Here is a 20,921-nt window from a genome sequence, read left to right as displayed (position 1 = left end):
AGAAATGTAAAAGATACAAAAGGACTGGGTTGCTGGAAAGGCAGATGCGGATCCAGCTTTTCAGCGGCGCGCGCAGGTTGCCTAAACAACAGCGCGCGCGCGGCCGCGCCCACCTGCCGCCCCTCGCGCGCCGCTCCTAGTCGCTTACTTCCGCCTCGACCCTCCAGCAGGGTCCTAGGCCCCACCCTCTAGGCCCTCGCTGGTATCGCCTGAGTGAAAATATGGGAGCAAATATCGCGTTTAGAAAAAAATGTCTGTTTCCAGACAACCTGTGCTTTCGTTTCAGAGGGACACTGGGAAATTCAGGAGTTACTGGTAACCTGGAGGCTCCTCCGAGCCCGAACACTCAGGCCAAGTTTCAGGCAGTGCCCCGGACGGCAGCCACGTGAGGTCCCCGGGCTGCGGAGACGGACGTGGCCCTGGGCGAGGCGGGCGGCGCGGCGCCCGGGAGGAAGCTGAGGCGCGACGGGTCGGCGGCGCTGAGTCCGGGCCGGCCTCACCATGTAAGTTCGCCGGGCGCCGCGGGCCCCCGTGGCGGCGCACGGCCCTGACGCCCTCCTTCTCTCTCCCTCAGGTCCAAGGTTTCCTTCAAGATCACGCTGACGTCGGACCCGCGGCTGCCGTACAAAGTGTGAGTAGCGGGGCGCGCCGCCTGCGGGCTGGGGGTCGGGGGGGTTCCGCGGCCTCGGGGCATCCCTCCGGGTCCCCGCCGTCCCCTCCGGGTCCCCCGCCGTCCCGCCCGGTCTCCGTCGGGTTTGCCGACAGTGCTCAGCGGGCCTTTTCCCACCCGCAGCCGTTGGACGGCGGGTTAGCAGGGCCCCGGCCCCACGCTCCTCCCCACCGCCCGGAGGTTTCATTACTGCAGCCGGAAGCCACGGGAAGGAGGCAAAGAGCAGTGCTTCCTCCGAACAGTACCTGGCGGCTGCCTAGCGGAGCCCCACCAGCCGTCGCGGACTCGGGCAGAGCCCTCCGACCCTGCATCAGCTCCGCTCTGGATCAACCTTACTTTCACCTTGTCCCCAGCAGTCACGTGTGCAGCCTCGAACCTTAAGGTCTCCGGCAGTTGCCCCACCGCTGAAGTGTCATTTCAGACACCCTCAAATGGCTGAGCTCGTTCTCTTCTTACACTGCTTTATTCCAATATCTCTTATGTCACAGGTTTCTTTGCTCTTTAACCTGCCACTACCCGCCCCCCGTGCCTTGCCCCGTCTAGGCTGCAGCCCATGGTCCCCTCGCTGTGCTGCAAACACCCTCCGCTGTGCTGATCCCCTCTGCCCAGTGAATTTCCCTCGGTGAAACACCAGCTTGGAACTCAGCACTGTATTCTCTGTGCGTTGCTGAATACACAGTTGCGCTGATGGGTTTTACCCGAAATTCATGACGGTGCTAAGTAGTACTCAACACTGCTACGTTTCCCAAGTTTGCTAATTTTCCTTATTTTTTAAAGATTTCTCTTCACACGGTCACACTGCTTTCCCCATTTTTCTCAATCTGCCAGAGTAAAATTCTCTCGTCGTTCCATCACCGCCATCTGTAAACCTACCCCTAGAACTGTCAACCCAGGATTTCTGCCTCCCCTCCTGGTAACAGTGGAAAGCGGGACTTCTATGAAAAGCCACTTGTCCCGCTTCCACTCTGAATCTCATCTCAAGATTAAAGTAGAGTGACCAGAGCCCAGAAAGACTTTCTCCTCGTCATCTTTGACTTCTCCGTTTATGCTGATGAGTTGTCAATGTGTAAGTGTGCTGAGATGGAGAAGCAGGACCGGAGGACAGTCGCGGTCTCTGTAAGCATGCCTGGAACATTGCATCAGCTCAGTTACTGTTGGTGGCCAGGTGTTAACAGGCATCCTGTGGTGTATGTGTGTGTCGGTTTGTGTGTGCATGATCTATGTACGGGTATGTATGTGAATAAAATGTGTCACGTGTTTGTCAAGGTAGTGGACAACGCTATGTTTCTTATTCAAAGTAAATGGTAACTGATACCTGAGTACTAGGAAAAACATTTCTTAAGATTTGTGGGAGAACACGCTTTAACTTCTTAATGTCACTTTTCACTTGTCAAGCAGGTAAACATACACTTCGATAGAGAAATGTTCTTTTGAGTTTCCAACATTATTAAAAAGTTGAATTCTAGAAAGGAGGTTTCAGTTTAAATTTATTCTGGGAGATGTCAGGATTTTTGTTTGTTTTTGTTTGTTGATAGGTTCACTGTTGGTATTGCTGTGAGGTTATCGAAATGTTGAGATCAAACATTCTCTTTTATATACAAGATGAATTAAAGACTCCTTGGCTCTTTCATTCTGATTCCATCCTTTCTAGTCTTCCTACTTCCCTCTTCTCTCCCCTCCCTCTTACCACCATCAGTTCATCAAAGCTGCAGCCACCCTCCTGCCCGCTTGGCAGGCAAGCCCCTTAACTCCTTTTACCAGGTCCTTTCCTGTGCGAGTGCCGTCTCCTGGCCACCGCTCTGACAAGCAGCACCCTTTAACGATCAGCATTCCACCTCCAGGAGGGTTTCTGTAATGGTCCAGGGAGTTCATCTCATCCTTTAGTTTCCTAAAGAAACTCGGCTCTTACTCTTTGTAAGAGTGCTTGTCATGTTTAAGTGCCAAATGTACAAAATGACGTAGCTGGCAAACAGAACAAATTCAAATCTAGAGAAAATACATGGCCTTTTTGATTTGAAAGTTAATGTTCAGTCATATAAACTTCAGACTCTAAAGACAGCTTTTCCAGGTCTGCTACGTGGAAATAAGGGACAAAAGAGCTTTAAGGTTAAAAAAATCAGCTTTTTAAAAATTTCTTTTTAATTCTTGTAGACTCAGTGTTCCCGAAAGCACACCTTTTACAGCGGTCCTAAAGTTTGCAGCAGAAGAAGTAAGTATAGAAATGGGAGCAATGGGTATGGAATGTAGTTTGGCTGTATATCTCAGAATCTTTAAACTTTGCATGCCCTTTGACCCACCACTTCCAAGTGGGCTCATTACTAGGTTTATGCTATCCAAAAGGTAAGCTTACTTACAGACACAAGTGGGGTGAGAGTTGAGGCTTGCTTACAGATGTAAGAAAAATGACTGAAACAAAACGACACATCTATTTAGTGCAGTGATTTAAAATTATAAGGAAAAATTTTATTGAAACTGAAAATGCTCAATAATGTGGAAAATTTTTTAAACATCAACGTATCACACTATATATATTTATTTTTCAAATCTTCTGTATGAATATGTGGACTGCCAGTAAAATATATTGTTTTTAAAAGTGTCCAGTTTTATAAAACATTTTTGAGTTCTCTGTTTTTAAGAAAATTTTCCACCCAGAATTACCAGAAGTATCCATAGAGCAACTGCTTGATTATGACACTTGGGAGAGTACCATAGTGTGACTTGGGTCACAGAGCTCCTGTTTAATTGTGTTAAAATGATCTGAGTGACATGAGCAAGGCTCTCAAATTCTCTGTCCTGAAATTTCTTAACCTATAAAATTGGAGTATTTAATATCTGTTCTAACTATCTGAAGTAGCTTGAGTAAAAATATAATAGCATTTACTAAACTTTCATGAAGCTAAAAAAAAGTTCTCTACAGGTACAGAGTAACCCAAATCCAAATGTTTTGGTTCCGAATCTTCAGCAAAGTTTATAGTCACAGAAAAATAATTGTAGTAACTAAGTACTTACATGATCAGTGGAAAAATCCCCCAACCGTCAGCGCTCTCGGCTCCTCAAACTGTTGTCGGGCCACTCACATCATTTCTCTCTCATTAAGAATTAAATTGAAAATTGTCGTACTTGTTTTACAGTCACTTTTAATCTGTTCTTCATGTAGAAAGAGTAAAAAGAGACGGGAAGCAGATCTGAGTACAGCACCATTACTTGAGGCTGCACAGAGCCCTTGGAGCAGGTGTTCCTAGTCTGGGGCACAGGAGACCCACAAGTTCAGTTTAAGAAGTAGATCCGTTCACACTCTGATTAATATCTGTTACTCTGTTTTATAGTTATAATGTATCCTTTAAAAATTAAAGGCATTGTGATGTTGTGATCTTGGTCTTCTAATGAAAATAAAGGAAAATCATGACAGACATGCAATAGGAAACAGACTTCACACAATATATTTAAAGTTTTAAAGTGGCTTTTAACTATTATGAATCATGATTGGATGTCACATATTTAGAAAGGTTGTGACTTTCAAGCAACAGTGAGAACCTCTCACACGGTGACATTGGAAAAGCATTTCCCACAGTACTTTTCCCTGACCTACTAAAACCACCAGGGAAAAATAATTCCTTGAAAAACTGGGATCAGTGGCAAAAAACTGGGAAATACTTCATTCACCATTTCCTTCTGGGAGTTGAGTATGTTAGCAGCAGATTTAAAGATTTTGAAAAGAAGACTAGTTTAGTGTTTTCCCAACTTAATTGATCACAAATTCAACTATACTGTCTATAAAGGCAGTCTGTAGTGTATGAGTGCCTAATAAATGTCGGGTAAGTGAATGAACTGTGAGGACATGAATACTCTGACAACTGCTGGTCTCTGGGGCATGAAGAGAAGAATTCTACTTTTTAGCTACCAGTAAGTTCCATACGTTTCATTGATTCGGAAAACACAGATTTTTACGTTTCCGAACGCGGATCAGTGGAGTGCTACCTGCCTCTCACTGCTGGCCATGTGGCAGACACAGCGTTGTGTCATTGACGTCACCTGAACTTGACTGTTACTTCCTAGTGGCATTATTATAGACTATTGTAATCCTGTGAGGTTTGTCAGCAGTGCATTATAGGGGAATATAAGGAAGAAATGTGAACTCGGCTTCCCATTAAGGATAAGAGAGCATTTGTTTCAACTTAACTCTTGTCTACAAAGTTTAGGAATGTTCTGAACTATTGTTTTCCTTTGACTTTTGCCTATGCCAGAAATGATATGTGGTGAAAGTTTGAAGGAGTAAACATTGATCTGAACTTAGATTTATTCCCAAAGTTTTTCTGTTCTTTGTAGTGCATAAAATAAGGTGCATTTTACAATACATAGTGTTCTAGATATAGTGAAAGGCAATATTTAGGAAACAATGTTCTTTAAAAATAAAGCAAATTATGGTTCTCTCTGATGGCGTTGCTTACCCTCACATTTAGAATTGCAGAATGTATTGCATGTACTCCATGCTTGCCAACCATCCTTTGTAAAGTTTGCTTATATAAAATTTTTTTCCCTTTTAGTTTAAAGTCCCTGCAGCAACAAGTGCAATTATTACCAATGGTAAGAATTCATTTTAAACCTATTACCTCAGAGCTAAAGAAATTGTTTTTTGAAAATTAATTAAAATTAACTTTAATACAAAAACCCTCAAAGTTTATGTCAGTGTAAATGCTACACATAATTGTGACCACTAAGTCGAAGTTATTGTCTCTAATTAGCTCTTTTCAGCTTCTTTACTAGCTTACAGTATTGAATACCACTTTATAATATCTTGTGTTATTTTTCTTTATGCCACATTGTTACTGAAAATAATAATTTTGTTCAACAAGGTTTTTTGGCTTTTGGTTCTGTTTTCAGTAAGTGGTAAATGGCATTTAGAAAATAGGAAGTTAAGCAGGAATATACTGTGTTATTGCTCTCCTGATAGAGAACTATTTCTTAGAGACTTGAAATAAGGAGGATTTTATTCAGTGAGATACATAATTTAAGTTCTGACTGTCTTAGAATACTACCTCTAATTAAGTGTGCTGGAACAATCCCTGTGAGAAAATGCTGAGATCGGATAGAGAGTAAAGACTGTACAGAGGGCTTCACTGTCTGTCTGGAATACGAAGTGCTAGTTACGGGTGCCGAGGGGGTGGCTGGTGTGCAGTGAGTGCGGGCTAAGAGAAGATGGGCTTAACGTGCAGGTGATGTGACAGACTTTGTCCTTCTAAATCATTCTGCATTCTGTCCCACTGAAGTGCTTCTCTCTTGGAAGAAAGCTTGCCTACTTTCTGGAAAGTTTGAGCTTAATGATTGAATAGCTGTTAGGTAAACTTTTATCAAGTGTCAATGGAACTTTAAAGATTTTGTTGGCTCGACCTCAAGATTTTACACCTTGGAGTATATGTGCGTGAATGCTCAGTGACATCGCTAAGGTGCCTTTGGCTTTATTTTTCACTGCGTGACATAACAGAATAAAAAGCTCTGTAAAATTTATCAGAATCATTGCATTGACAAGTGGTCGTGTCCAATGCAGCATGTGTAAATGAGTAATAGTAACATTCCAACAGCTCATTTATCTGGAAGATTGTCTTTTGTGTTCTTGAACTTTAAATTGCCAGCGGCAAATCTCTGGTTATTTTTAAACCATTTTCACTTTAGAAATAACTTAAATGATTTTTCCACTTCTTTCCTAGATGGAATAGGAATAAATCCTGCACAGACTGCTGGTGAGTACAGATCAGAGACTCCTGGAGGCATGGGTGGGGCATTTTATGGCAGCTGATAACAGTATTGCCTTCATTCTGATTAGACTGGATAGGATTTGACCAGGATAATAGTTGTTTTTTAGGGATTATACAACAGTCTTTACCTGTGTGTCTGAGTAATTGTTTCATTACATTTATTAGTTATGTATGCTTTTGGCTACAAGAAAGAAAACCTGACTAATAAGCATTAAAGGTATTTAATTAATATATGTAACAGAAAATCTGAAGGCAAGATTGTATACCTAAGGGAATGATGGTTTTGACCGACTTCATAAGGGAGTTGTGAGGTGGTACCTGTAGAGCTTAGGAGCTTGTGTTGTCCATAGTAAGCGTTCAAGAAGTGCCACCTGTTACTATTATTTTAAAGAAGTACAGTCATTTAAATTTCAGGGGACTTCACACTCAGAGCTTCAGGCTTGACATTATACAATGCTATATATGATGGCCTAACAAGCAGGCAGGGTAAAAAGAAACTTTTTAACAGGTCATTTTATATTTTTTTAGATGTACCCTTTTTGTCTTATGATCTAATTATAATGCTTTGAAATTAAGCATGTTTTCACATAGTGTAACCTCAGTCTTGAGCAGTAGTTATGTTTATTATGAAGTACTTCTGTATTACAACAAAATTACATTGTCCTCATAGGATTGAAATTCAGTCAGAGAGAAAATGAAGAAGGATTTATAATTAAATTATTATCACTTTAATCAGCAGTTTAATGTACATACCATTTTATTAAAAGTTAATCATTGAAAATCTTGAGGTATTTATTGCATAGATGCCTTTAAACTTGGGTTTTAAATACAGGTTTTGTTTTTTCTTATTCTAGAAATGTTCATTGGTTTATGTTAATTTGAATCCCTGCTTCCTCTAACATGTCGCCTGTAACATGACCCTCACAAGTTGAATCTGTGCTTTTCATGGGCATGAAGAGAAACTCAGCAGGCAATTGAGGGAAAATAGGTCAGGTTAGGTTTCTAAACATCTGTCACTTGTAATTTAGACTTAACTATTTTTTTCTGTCCTTAGGCACTTTATTGTATATTAAAGCAAGTATTGGTTAACTTAATTTACACCGTTACTTGCTGAGTGTTTTGTTAGCATTGCGGTTAGTGTTCTTAAACTGTTCAGTGGCTTATTTAACGGGTTGCAAAGATGTGAGAGGAACAGGAACCCACCGTAAAACGCATGTAATTGGGTTCTGATGATGATTGAGCTTCTGTACCTACTTTTCTAGTTTGCTGAGTATGATAATTGTTTGGATGTTAAGATAACTTGTTGTTTTTTAAATACCTAACTTGATGTTTTGTTTGTTTGTGCAGGAAATGTTTTCCTAAAGCACGGTTCAGAACTGCGAATTATTCCTAGAGATCGTGTTGGAAGTTGTTAATATCTGCTATATGGAACATAGTATTACCTTTCAGAATAAATATTGTTATTGTTGTAATTTGCAGTCAGGCATTTAAAGTACTGTGAAAACACCAGTGGTTGATGAAATAATGAAAGGCAGCTCTGTCCCTTCTGTGCTCGCACTCTTCATGTGTGCAGGCTTGGGTGTTGAGGGTGCTGTCTCCCCAGGGTCATAGCCTTTCATCGCTGCCTCGGCACAGGCCTGTCGTTCATTTGGGGTCAGTGGGTTATCTGAGTCTGTTTTGTATCTGGAAGATGCTTCTGATGATTCGTTCTGAGAACATTTGGAAAAATTAAAAAATTATTTACTCCATCTTCCTATTCATCTTTTAATTAGAATTTTTAAAGGTTTATGGAATATACATAGTCGTTTGCTTGATAGCATCTGACTTGTGTACTCAGGAAAGTTGAATTCTTAATTATAGAATCAATGAATACTTAATATCTTAACTTTTTATCATTTAGCGTTTTCTTAAGTTTCAAATTTCATGTGTTCACACAAACATTAATATCAAAGCCAGAAATGGAATTTACTGATCTAGCCCTTATGTCTAAAACTGATATCCAACACCGAAGAATTTTAACTGTGATCTTGCAGAATTCAGTGCTTGTAATGGTGGGAATTGAAAATAAAAGTTGGAGCATCTTTTGTTGAATTATGCTTTCCTTTATCAGTCTCTTTTAATACAACCTTTAAAACAGGAGTACTCAAGAAACCATTGTCTTTCTGAGAATGTTTCTAAATAGCATTCATGAAGAGTGTAATGTAAAGGAGATCTGAAGTTCAAAACAAAGCTGAAGGAAATGCTAATTGGAAATGCTGATTAATTATACTTACTGAAGACCCAACGTTTAAGGAGGTGTTAAAGTGAGTCACTCAAGTGAGAAGCCTGGAAATGAAAGATGGGGAAGCCCAGGTGACTAGGCTTCTAATGGGGAGGAAAGGAAAGACAACAGCGAAGGGGAACTGAAAGCTGAAGCAGAGTCTCTCAGGAAAAGCAGACAGGGCAGGCAGCTCTGTGGAGGGAGTGTTGGAAAGACCAGTAACTTGACATCCTAAGGAGCAGAAGGCACTCAGAGAGGTGTGGGCTTTGTGGACACGAGGCTCCCAGACTCCCCTTACCAGGAATCTGAAGAATGGTAGAAGAGAAGATTTCATAACCAAGGAAACCTGAAAGGTGGAACGAAGGCCCATAGTGATTGAGAACTGGGGCTGCACCTGCTGTGCCCCCCATGGGAGCTCTCCAGCCTGGTGTCTGGCTGCCCTTACATCTGGCTGGCTCTTCATAGACCTGGAAATGTAAGCTCCAATAAATAAATGCTGAATAACTCAAAAGTGTTTATGAGACCAGTTTTTACCTAAGCATGTTTCTGTATCTTCCCTATAGGCCCTAGGTTCACTGGAAAAAAAGACTAGGAGGAAATGCAACAGAATCAGCCTCGAAAGGTGAAATTAGTAGTTAAGTTTAAAAATTAAACCAGATACTGTTGATGTATTTGACAAATGATCAGCAGGATTCTGAATTGTAAAGGAAAAAAGTCTTTGGTGAGGTAGAGAGTATACATCTGATGTTTGGAGAGGTTATTTTTATAAACAATTTGATACTCAAAGATCCTTGGTCCTTAACAATATTAAATGTCATTAACCAGAACTTTATGAATACCATTCCTGAATTTTTTGTTTGGATAGCCCCCTATTCTGTTTCTAGCACAAAGTCTGCTGTGTTACATAAATTACCATAAAGTAATTTAATTTTTTTTGGTAGTTTTATTGTAATAAAATTGAAAGTTTTCTTAAAGAACTAGACATTTTGTTATTAAGTGTGATCTATAAGTTCTTTATGCAGAATGTTTTGAAGAATTTAGTTTAAATGCATTATTGGTATATAATAAATATCAGAATGCATTCTCTTATACCATAAGTTATATTGTCTATTTTATTGTTAAAGCTGTTATTCAAACCACCTGTTAACCGAGTGTATAACAAATGTAGCCAAAAAGAAAAATGGTCAGAAGATTATTAATGTCCGTAGATCTTAGAATTGGGTATGTACTTCAAATGCCAGTCAATTTTCAGGAAAAACAAAGATTATGGTAATTGTGTATGCTAGTATATCCCAAACTCATTATCAGAGTCAGCTAGAGAATTACAGATTTCCAGAAATACAGATTCCTGGAAACTACCCCTAAAGTTCTGACTCACCCAATCTCTTTATAAAAAACTGTCCTGGGGATTGCTGTTGTGCACTGGGTCTGAACATGGTACAGCCAAACTTTCCACTTTGTAGATGTGGGACAAAATGAGGTCTGGGAGTTCATAGTAACTAGAATGTGTTCTAGCATCTTGGAGAGTGCATATTAATTATTCTTCATTCTCTAGTAGCAAAGTGCACAGATGTTAACAATCTCACTAGTAGTAAACTTTCAAGTGTATCAAGTCCAATAGTTTAATGGATATTTTATTTCTTAAAATCAGTTGTTTGAAAGAAAAATCAATGAGAAGTACAGTCTTATTTAAGCTCCCTCTCCCAAATTAAGGTGTTAAAAAATATCTGCCATGTTTTTTACCCAAGCACCTTGACAGATTTGATTTGGAAGCAATATATTTTAATGAATCACTTGGTTAATGTGTATTAATGTTTCCAAGGCTATTTGGAAAACCATAAATTTCATACTTTAATCATAGGGGTATATGTGTGTGTGTGTGTGTATGTATACATATATATAGGTAGATTTATGTATTCACATATGTGAGAGTTAAATGTATATATGACTTATGTGATTAACCCAGAAGAAACATTGAGCATCTGCGTGTCAAGTATTTTGATAGATACTTTGACTTTTCACAGCAATGCCAGATTATTCTCAATTTACAGAAAAGAGGATTGAAGAGGCTGAGATTTGAAATTTGACCTCTTGTTTGATTTTGGAACTGGGATAATTTTTTGGTATCTTTTCACGATATACTAGGTCAGTATTGGATAATAAATTTAAAATACAAAATCTAAGGCGTACATTTTCATTTTAAGAGAACTGAATATGTGTGTAATGATCACTAATGGCATTTTTCAATACACGTTGTAAATATGGTGAAATTATAGGAAACTAAATAAAGAACAATCAAGATGATTCTGACGCTGATGCTACTCCATAGGGTGGCCTAGCGGGGGTAGGACTGCAGCCCCATATTCAACAGCCCCATCAATAATCTGTTTTTTAATGTTACCTGTCTTGCAGCTGCAGCTACAAGATTAGTCTCCTAGTAACTGGCTCTTCTGACCAGACTGCTGTGCACAAACCTCTCCAGAAATTCCAGAACTACCCTTTGATAGTGTTGGAGATTGATCACTATCAGAAAGCCATTCCTTTAATTGGAATAAATATTCTCGGAAGGCTCAATCTATCCAGTCTATTATCCACATACTCCTAATCGCGTAAGCCAGATATTTCGAACACATTAGATTCCCTTGCCATAACAAACCAATCACAAAAATGCTGTTTACAAGATATAGGTCATAGCATCTCTGCTAATTAAAACCCTCATCTCGTATATGCTGTTACGAAAGCCTCTAGTCTCCATTTCCTCTTTTACGCTGTGAGGTTTTTTGACATGGAAACATCACGTAGTTCCACTAGTCAAAAATCCTGCTGAATCTACCTCCATGACCCTTCGTAAGCAGATCTTTGTTCAGAGTACTCTGCTGTCAGCAGTCTTGTTCCCTTCTCCACTTCACACTGCACCTACACTGAATTACAAATATTCAGTATCTCTGTTGTGCCGTATCCTCAGGCCTTTACTTTCTCCATTTGTCCATCTGGAAACCCTAGTACTGATTTTTCAAGCTTAAAATCCACTCACTTCCTCACTCCTCCCAAGAAGTTGGGAGTTAAGCTGCCTAAACTGCATTTTGTGCATTCCTCCGTTAAACCAAATGTTCAATACATTCATCTCTGATTTAAATATAAAAGCATAAATATGATCATGACAAGCTGGATTTCCAAATTACCCTGCCCATAGTAGATACTCAATAAGTATAACTGAAAAACTATGTAAAATAATTGAAACTTTGAAAATTGCAACTCATTATGGCTCATACCTAATAATTACTTTAGCCAGAATATGATTAACCAATGTGCTCATATTTCTCACCATTTCCTGTAGTGGGGAATTGACTCACTCAGAAATGAATCAGTTCTAAAAGTGAAAAATACTCTTCCACTTTGAAACAAATATATGTTATTAGCTGTATCATGGGTATTGTTAAATTCTGGAGATGAAATATTGACTCATTACCTTTTCTTGGGCTCCCTAGACTTTGCACACTTCAAAAACAGCAAAATCTTCCAAAGAAGTAATTATATGGAAGTGAAGATGTGCATCAAATCCTTTTTTAATGTGCTGGGCAGTGTTAGACACTTTACACGTAACTATCTCATTTAATCCATCTCCACAAAACACCAGTATCTGTTCTTTACTGCTAAGGAATCCAGCATTAGGTTAATGTGTCCAAAGTTAAAATGAGATTGGTTCCTAGGTCCATATGATTATAAAGTCCACTCTGCAAATCGTTACATGTTTACTATCATTTTCTTAGAGCTAAGCTGAAATATTTTTCCAAAATAAGGATACTTCTGGAAGGGGCCTTGTAGCTTGCTATTCAACGCTGCTGTGATCTCACTTTGAAGAATTTCATTATATTAATAATCTATATAAACACTGACTCAATTATACAATATATATTTTTCACACACATATATATAAAGAAATTGTTAACATTGGAAAAGTAGGTTTATGGCTCTTACTACTGCTTCACTATATAGAAGGTATTATGTTAATTTTGTTCTGGGTGGCAAACACTGGCCAAGGTTGGCAGACAAAATTGCAGAGAGCCATTTTCTGGCATAAGTCTGATTTTCTGGCAGAACTCGTTAGCAATGTAAAAGCTGTTATTGAGAGCATATTGTGATGATGCATCATGTCAATATTTGTTTGGCTGAGTAACACTGGATTTAATAAATTAAGTCTTAAATGCACAATTTGCAACTGATGAGTTGCTTTAGAAATAAACTGTGATATTTATGGTCAGTACCACTAACATTCTGATGTCTTAAGTGGAGATACTAGCTTCTTTGATTTTCTAGGTACATTTGCTAGAATAAGAAGGACCAAGCCTTTTTGAATTATCCTTCCGTGTGCAAATCATGTAGGAATGAAACCTAAGAGACATTGAGGACATCAGTGAGTCACAAAGGTCTTAATGCTTTGGGTGCTTGGCCATAAATCCTCATTATCTACTAGATGATTATTACTCAACATTTTCAGTTTTGGATTAGGGTTAGAGGTGCCTAGAAAAAAAAAACTGTCGATTTGGAAAGTCATTTTTTGTTTGTTTTCTTCGTATGTGGGAGAGCTGCACCTGGCATTTGAGCTTTAGACATAAAGTCTTACAGAGGAATAATCACTATTACCTTCTTTCTTCCAGCAGAAGGTGGCACGTTTGGACAGCGAATCTTGATGTTTACTATATTATCAGGCACTAGGTTTCAGCTTACATTCCTGTGTAGTCCTCATCAGAAATCTATTGTCTCACAATTCTGGAGCCTAGAATCTGAAGTCAAAGTGTCAGCAGGCTTTGTTCCTTCTGACTCCGAAGGAAAGGTCTAGTCCGGCCCCTCTCCTGGACTTACACATGACAGTCTTCTTCCTGTGTCTCTTCACATATTTTCCCCCCATGTGTGTCAATCTCTGTTCAAATTTTCCATTTTTTCAAGGACACCAGTCCTATTGGATTAGGACCCTCTCTAATGATCTCACCTTAATTATATCTGCAATGACCCAGTTTCCAAGTAAGTCACCTTCTGAGGTACAAGAGGTTAGGATTCCAACAACATCTCTTTTATTTGCAGAGGGTATATAATTCAACGTACAATAGCCCACCTCATGCTATTAATCGTTTGCAGCTTTCTAGATAAGGCTCTAGGTGAAATACGTGAATTACAAAATGTATACTGGAGCAAAAGCTTTGCATGTGTGAATACAATTCACAAATTTATGAATAAAGCTCTATCATTTTTAAAATGTCAGTTGAATGAATTGGAATAAATAGGAAAACAGAACAGAACAATGAAATGCATTATTAGTCCCCAAATTTCATTTTAACCAATAATCCATTGCCTAGCACAGTTAAGCAGCAAATGACACTGTATTTCTCTTTCCTTTAGGTCCCCCTCTGAGAGCAAAGAACAGACCGATACTCTAACGGGAGACCGTGGAAGGAACAGAAGTTCCAGCCAGTAATTCAGACACCGTAATGATTAGTCACCAAAGTCATCAGCTGGAGTTCTTGACAGTGGCTCAAAGGTCGCGTTGGAGAGATTTCTTACTCTTGGACATTTTACTAGATAAAAACCTCATCATTCAAACAAATGGAAAGTCGTTTTTTGTTTCTCTTTTCAGCAGCCAGACTGCTTTCCATTGCCTGCACTACTTACAGAGACGCGGCAAAGCTGCAGCCGTCACTCAACCCACTCGACACAAACATGTGGGCGCCCAAAGTGACCCCTAAGAGAACAAACGGTAAGCAGGGAGAAGCTGTGAGAGCGGGGGCTTCGTGTTAGACGGGGACTGGAGGCAGCAGAGCCGATCATAGGTGCCTTTCTGCTTGGGGAAGAGCACTCAGAATAGAAGGTTTTTTAAAAATCTGCCTCAAAAGGCTTTCTTTCAGTAAAATTGAAAAAATTATGATAGGCCATATATAAAAAAGAACACCCATCCTGCCTGCCAAAGCAATCGTTTTCTTCCTCTTACCGGATTCCAGGCGCAAGGTAATTGCCCCTCAGGGGCGCTTTGTTACAGGCCTTCTAAATACACCACTCGGCAGCCTCCTGAGGAGCATCCCCAGGAATCCTCCATTGAGCCTCGAGACTAATTTGTTCCAGGCACTCTGAGCAAAATACATTTTTTTCCCACTCTCCAAACTTGATAATTAGCTGTGCTTAGTGAGAGTTAAAAATAAAATGAAGTGGAGACTTCTCCAGGTGCAAGTCACTAACCTGGAGTGATGGAGAACAGGGGACTCCACAGAGCCACACATTTCCGTGCATGTGAAATGGCCAGAAAAAGCTCTCTGCCGAGCGCTTTATCTAACGCCCCTCTTAATTCTACACAGTGATACATTTATATACTTATTTTACGGCCGATGAGAGAGGTAAAATGACTTCCATACCAAGTGAGCTAGAAGTGGGACTCAAACCCATGTTTGTTGGACTCCGACACTTCCTCCATTCAGTCCCAGCAGCCAAGGCCGAGGAAGAGATGGGCAGTCGGTGCCGGTCTGATTCCTTAGCCCGTCGGCAAGGTTCTTCACGTTCTGGCTCCTCTGCTACCCCTCACCCCTCACCCTACACCCCGATCCATACACCCTTCAGGAGCATCTTCTGTCTGCCCTTGGGCATGCCGCTCTTGCCTGGAACGTCCGTCTCTACTGTCTCCGTCTGCAAGGTTCTTAACCAGGTGCAGCGCCCCATCCTAGGAGGCGTTTATAGGTGCGACCAGCGCTGCGGTGGTCGTCATGAGGCCGGCTGCGCGGGTATCCGCACGACAGGATCCCTCAGGGCCGGACGCCCTTAGAATCCCTCTGAGAACACCACCCCTGAGCCTGCTCACCCCTCCAGCACCCCCACCACCATGAAGCGTGCGATGTCCTGCTTCATCTCAGGAACTCAGACTTCTTACCTATTAGTCTGTGTGTTTAGTGCTAATGCAGTTTGAGCTCAATTATTAGTTACCCTTTCTTATTACATATGTTCTTGGCCTCTCTAGCCATTGTTGTGTTCCTTGAGGACAAATTAATATTCCTTTAAGCACAGTCATAATAGCAAATATTTATATAGCTTTTATAGCATGTGTTTGCCAGCCGCTGTTTTAAGTGCTTTATGTCTATATTAACTCATCCCTCCCAATAACATTGTACAATATTATTACTCTCATTTCACACCCAGAAGAACTGAGGAACAAAAGTCAAGAAACTTGCAGAGTCACACAGTCAACTAGCGTCAGGGGTGGGATTCAAACGCATGGCTCCAGAGTCTGATGCTCTTAACCACTGAATTCAATGGCCTTTCCTAACAAACGTGTCCCAAGTGCCTGTTACAGGTCACACACAAAAATAAGACTTTGTTTTTAGAAAACATCAATAAAATATGTTAAGTGTGGCAGCGGGGTAGCCCGTAGGAGGCCTCCGGAAAGGATGAGCTGCACCTGGAGCACCAAGTACAGGCAAGGGGCAGGGGGAAACGGGGCGCAGGAGCAGGCAGAGGCGTGCATGGAGGGACCCCAGCAGTGAGCTTCAACTTCTGCTCGTCACGGGATTTAAGCACGGGGTCACCAGGTCAAGTAGGAGTTTTACAACTATAATTTTGGCATCCAGGTGAGGACAATCTAAGGAGAGGAAGCTTCGCCGCGGTGACGGCCGTCTGGAGGCCGTGGTGGTGCAGAGCCAGGGGTGTGGCTGAGGAGGAGGGGGCCAAGGTGAGGACGGCAGAGGCCAGCAGGCGACACGGCTGCAGTGGACGGTCCTCTCCAGGCCACATGGAGCCCCTCCCACTCCCCACCTCCCAGCCTGATGGTCTCCGGGTGGCCCACAGACCTTCTCTTGGGTGAGTGGATTGCAAACCAAGCCACTATTTCTCATCCTCAGGTGGGGAGGCAACTTCACGTGCTGGGATGAGCCCTAGGCCAGGCGTCCTGATGTTTGGGTTCAGTTCCGTGTTGCCTGTGGCTGCTGGTGTCACTCAGCCTCTGTGAATATATTTCATTACCTTGCAAATGAGGGTGTTTTTGAAAGGACTAGAAAATGTCACAAAAAAAGGCGTCCGTGCATTTCCCAGAGATATATATTGCTTATTTTCTGAACACTAGATGGTTATTTTATAAAATCCTGGCAAACGTTTAAATGTTTTTTTCTATTTTGACAAAGACACTTCCATTTTATCATTTTGCCTGAAGCAAGTTTTATTGTTGTTATTTTTTGATCTGCATACTAGCCAAGCTGTACCCTAGGTTCACTTCTTTGGAAATTCCGTGGACGCCAATGGGGTGTGGAATGGTTAGCCATCACCCAAGCCTGGCCTGTGTTCCTCTGTGGTTTGTGGGGCAGGAGGCCAGACAGAATTTGAGAAGCAAAGTGTGGGTTAGGAGGGTGAAAAAATGATGGAAAAATGGTCTTAATTAAGATAGGTGTCAGAGACGGCTTCTTTGAAGAGGTGTCGTATAAGTAGAAACATGAATGTGATAAAGGACTGATATGTTCAAGACGGAGACAAGCATGCCAGGGGGACTGGAAAATGGGTCCAAGGCCATGAGGCCGGAATGTGCAGGTGTAGAGAGCCAGAAAGTGAGGTCAGAGAGGAGCCCAGAACATAGAGGGCATTGTTGGTTTCTCCAGATTTCATTCTAGTGTTATGGGAAGTCATAGGGAGGGATGTGATCTGATTTTTAAAGAATGTGTTGGCTGCTGTGTGGAGATTAAACAGCAAGAAGAAAAATACCAGTTTAGAGGCTCTTGCATCAGTGCAGGCAAAATAATATCGCTTGGATCGGAAATGAGGTTGATGAGAAGTAATCTCACTGGTACTAAAAGTACATTTTAAATGTAGACCCAGCAGAATCTGTTGAGGAAAGGAGATGAATCAATGATGACTTGTACATTAAATCTGAACTTCTGGAAGAGAAAGGACATTTGGGGTTCCACACTGACAGCCTCACAAAAAAGGCTTACCTGGTCTTGCTATTGCCTCTCTTTTATTTTGTTAGTGCCATTGACGTGGTTGAGATTTACCCTTAATGGTGAGTCTCATTTGACTGTCTAACTGTTCAGCTTAGCACTGGGCATTATATTTATCCATGGTTTACCGATGAAGAAATTGAGGAACCTGTGACAGATCTCATCACAAGTTAGTCATGAGTCAAGCTTTGCTCCTTGAAGGCTGACAATAGAGCTTCTGTTCTTTGCTATCACTCTGCCCTGCCCCTCAACATTCTGCCTACATCTACATGACATTTAAGGTGTATATAAAAGTATCAAGGTATAAACAATATCAGAAATGATAAAGATAATAAATTTAATTTAAAGGAACAGCCAAATAAATGTTATTCAGAACCTGAAATTGAGTTGTCAGTTTCATATTACACCTAACTTCTGAGTTCCCTAGCATCTAGGAATAAAGGAAAATACTGAATAGCTGAATTCTCCTTTTCTACTTAAAAAACATATTTAATATAAAATATACTTAATATATATATCCTCATCTCAAAACTTTTCATAGCATTTAAGTCAATAATAAATGTATTTTATGAATCCTTGATAAAACAATAAATGGCTTCAAAAATGTTATAGTCAAAACAAAACACAATTATCAAATAAAAACTTCTCTTCGTAAAACAGAACATAATCTTGGATCGTGACTCAGTGCAAGTTTTCCTGTCTGCCTACACAGGTACCCAAAGTTCACATGATCTAGCTAAAGTGTAACATTGCAATTCAAAAGATAGGAATGCAAATCTCTGGATAAGTTATGTGAACAGTGAAGCTCACAAAAGGTTCGGAACCTACCTTTAGATGATGGTTCATGAAACTGTCCATTGAAATGTTGGAAAATATTTCATTGAATGCAAACGTATGTTATGTTAAATCATTCTAAGAATTATTGACAAAGAATTTTCTTGCGTATGTTTTTACTTAGGAGAAAAGGTCGTCAACATAGAAAATAGTATCAATGCTTCTTCTGATTTCTACTTCAGCCAGATTGCTACTACGAAATACTATGCAATTCATAATAAGAGCTTGCATTTGTGTATTGTTTTGATGTGCTTTTACATATATTATCTTGATAAATCCCAATAATCATTGTGAATACAATTATGTGCATTTCTCAAATAAGACTGCAGGAGCTCTGAGCAACTAAGTAGCATGCCTAATTTATTAGTTGAGATTAGAATTGATTGAAAGAGAAGCCCACAACACTTTGGTTTAAACAAGATAAATTTCTTTCTTTCTAAAGTCCTAAGTTCACCTCATTGTCAAAGAGGGCTTCTGAAGCTCCAGCAGTTATGATCACATTCTAGTTATAAGGAAAAATAAAGAAAGGGAAGGGGCGTTACTGGAAGTCATATGCTCTTTCTGCTGACAATATCACATATAGCCACACATGTCTAAAAAGGCCTGAGAAATCTTTTTGTTCTGGGATCCACATGTCTAACTGAAAATGGGGGCTCTGTTAGTGTGAAGGCAAGAGTGATCTCTATAGAGGATCAGATTCCAGCCTCTGTTACACTTACTAGCTCATATCTAGGAAGTGATGAAACTGGGGCCGGAACTCAGCTTTCCAACTCCTTATCTCCTGGTGTAACTGCAGCATGTTGCCATATGGGTAAGGAAAAGGGCTTGAGACCCAGCCTTTCTTTTCTCCATGCTTTTAGAGCTGTGATGTACCTTTCTTGAGACTATTTCTGCTTGCCATCATTTTGCCAGAATTGTTTAGATACAGTCTTTGAAAAAACATTAATAACCAACTATTCTGTCATTGTGAAAGATTAGTCTGAACAAAAAGCCCTATGAACTTAAAATCCAAGCTCACTTTCCCAAGTGCTATGAAAAGTCTTAGAGTTCTTATTGTTTTCACATTAATAAAGAACTGAGTACATCAGTAATCAGCTGTAAATGTATGTATCTTCCACCCCATGCAAGATTTTAGGTTAAGATTCATTTATTTTCAATGACCAAATAAATGCCATTTGGACAGACTTCCAAGAATGAATAAACCCACAATTTTTGAGCAATAGAAGAATTTACGTCTTGTAGTTGGTGTGGCCATCTTTTGGGACCAGCCTTAGAAATTACGAATAATTTGGCCAAGATGGGGGCCTCATAATTCAGCACTAGAAACCTCAACTTTCTCTGAGGGAGAGGTGATTCCTTGAGCATTTTTACATTATGATAGATAAAATAGGTTTAAGAGTTTGCTCAGTGATTGACTGAAAAAACTGTTTGGCAGAATTTCAGCACTTTCTATAGAAATGGCCTACATTTAGAGTTATGTGTTCTGGCCCAGATTCTGCAAATGTCCAGAAGATGTGAGAAAACAAACAAAAAATAAAACACTTGATAAATGAAAAATAGATTAAAAAAATGCTTCATTACATTACTGTTAGCAGGGCATAGACATTTAAAATGGGCGAAAAGCCTACAAGTCTGTGTCTGGAGATATAAAAGAGGAAATAAAGAAAAGAGTAATTTTTTTTGGTTCAAAGGGTTCCATGCAGTTAATCAGAAATGGAAAAGCAGATCTGGAAGTTTCAACTTTTTTATTACAGCAATAGTCCTTGTATTTCAGGGCGCATCAGAATCACTGGAAGGTTTGTTAAAACAAATGACTGGTCCCAGTCCCAGCATTTCTGATTCAGTTGATCTGAGCTGAGGCTTGAAATGTGGATTTCTTACCAGTTCCCAGGTAATGTAATAGCAACTGGTTGGAGGGCCGCACTTTAAGACCACCACGGTGCGGAAGGATTGCTGAAGGGGAGCAATTGCAATTGCATTTAGGAATAGACAGAATAAAATTTTATGTGCTGTTTCTGGTTCTAAAGAAAACAGCCTGGCCTTTATTGGCAAAGCTGGTAGATGTTTTCATTACCAATAAACATGGTATTCTGATATATGACCAATCAAGTAAGATTCACTACAACTTTGCCACCAGGTAGTACATATTCCAGCTTATCTGAAAGGGGAACAAGAGAGAGATGTGTCGTGATTGTTCACCATCTGGGAGGAAGGTAATACTTACAACATGCCTACGTCTCTGACATGACCCCAAATTACATGCTAGGAGAGACGAACAGTGCACAATTTATCCAGATGTTCAGTCTACAACTCTACATGAGGCCAAACATCCAGAAATTACAGTCTCAAATAAATTAAACATCTAGATATTTGACTGATTTTTAATGTTCTAATCTATATATTCTAATCTAATATTTTTGAGTCAGATACACTAGATTTTGCCT

General features: G+C 40.2%; 1 protein-coding gene across 3 annotated transcripts in view; it reads left to right on the top strand.

The window, feature by feature from the left end:
• Positions 1-371: 371 nt before the first annotated feature.
• Positions 372-20,921, top strand: part of UFM1 (ubiquitin fold modifier 1) — a 75,661-nt gene continuing 55,111 nt past the window's right edge. Inside the window, exons 1-6 of one of the 3 annotated variants that reach the window (XM_036904928.2) lie at positions 372-503; positions 575-631; positions 2,822-2,879; positions 5,215-5,254; positions 6,376-6,408; positions 14,081-14,435. In XM_036904928.2, the coding sequence (XP_036760823.1) occupies positions 502-503; positions 575-631; positions 2,822-2,879; positions 5,215-5,254; positions 6,376-6,408; positions 14,081-14,118 (228 nt within the window). In that variant the 5' untranslated portion in view covers positions 372-501 and the 3' untranslated portion in view covers positions 14,119-14,435. Of the gene's footprint in view, positions 504-574; positions 632-2,821; positions 2,880-5,214; positions 5,255-6,375; positions 6,409-7,770; positions 9,159-14,080; positions 14,436-16,287; positions 16,517-20,921 lie in introns of those variants that run through there. The other 2 variants (XM_036904927.2, XM_057489435.1) reach the window with 2 other exon arrangements.

Source organism: Manis pentadactyla, chromosome 2, assembly GCF_030020395.1.
Source record: "Manis pentadactyla isolate mManPen7 chromosome 2, mManPen7.hap1, whole genome shotgun sequence".
Taxonomy (NCBI): Eukaryota; Metazoa; Chordata; class Mammalia; order Pholidota; family Manidae; genus Manis; species Manis pentadactyla.
The sequence above is the reverse complement of the archived record's forward strand: the minus strand, read 5'-3'. Positions and strand labels throughout refer to the sequence as shown.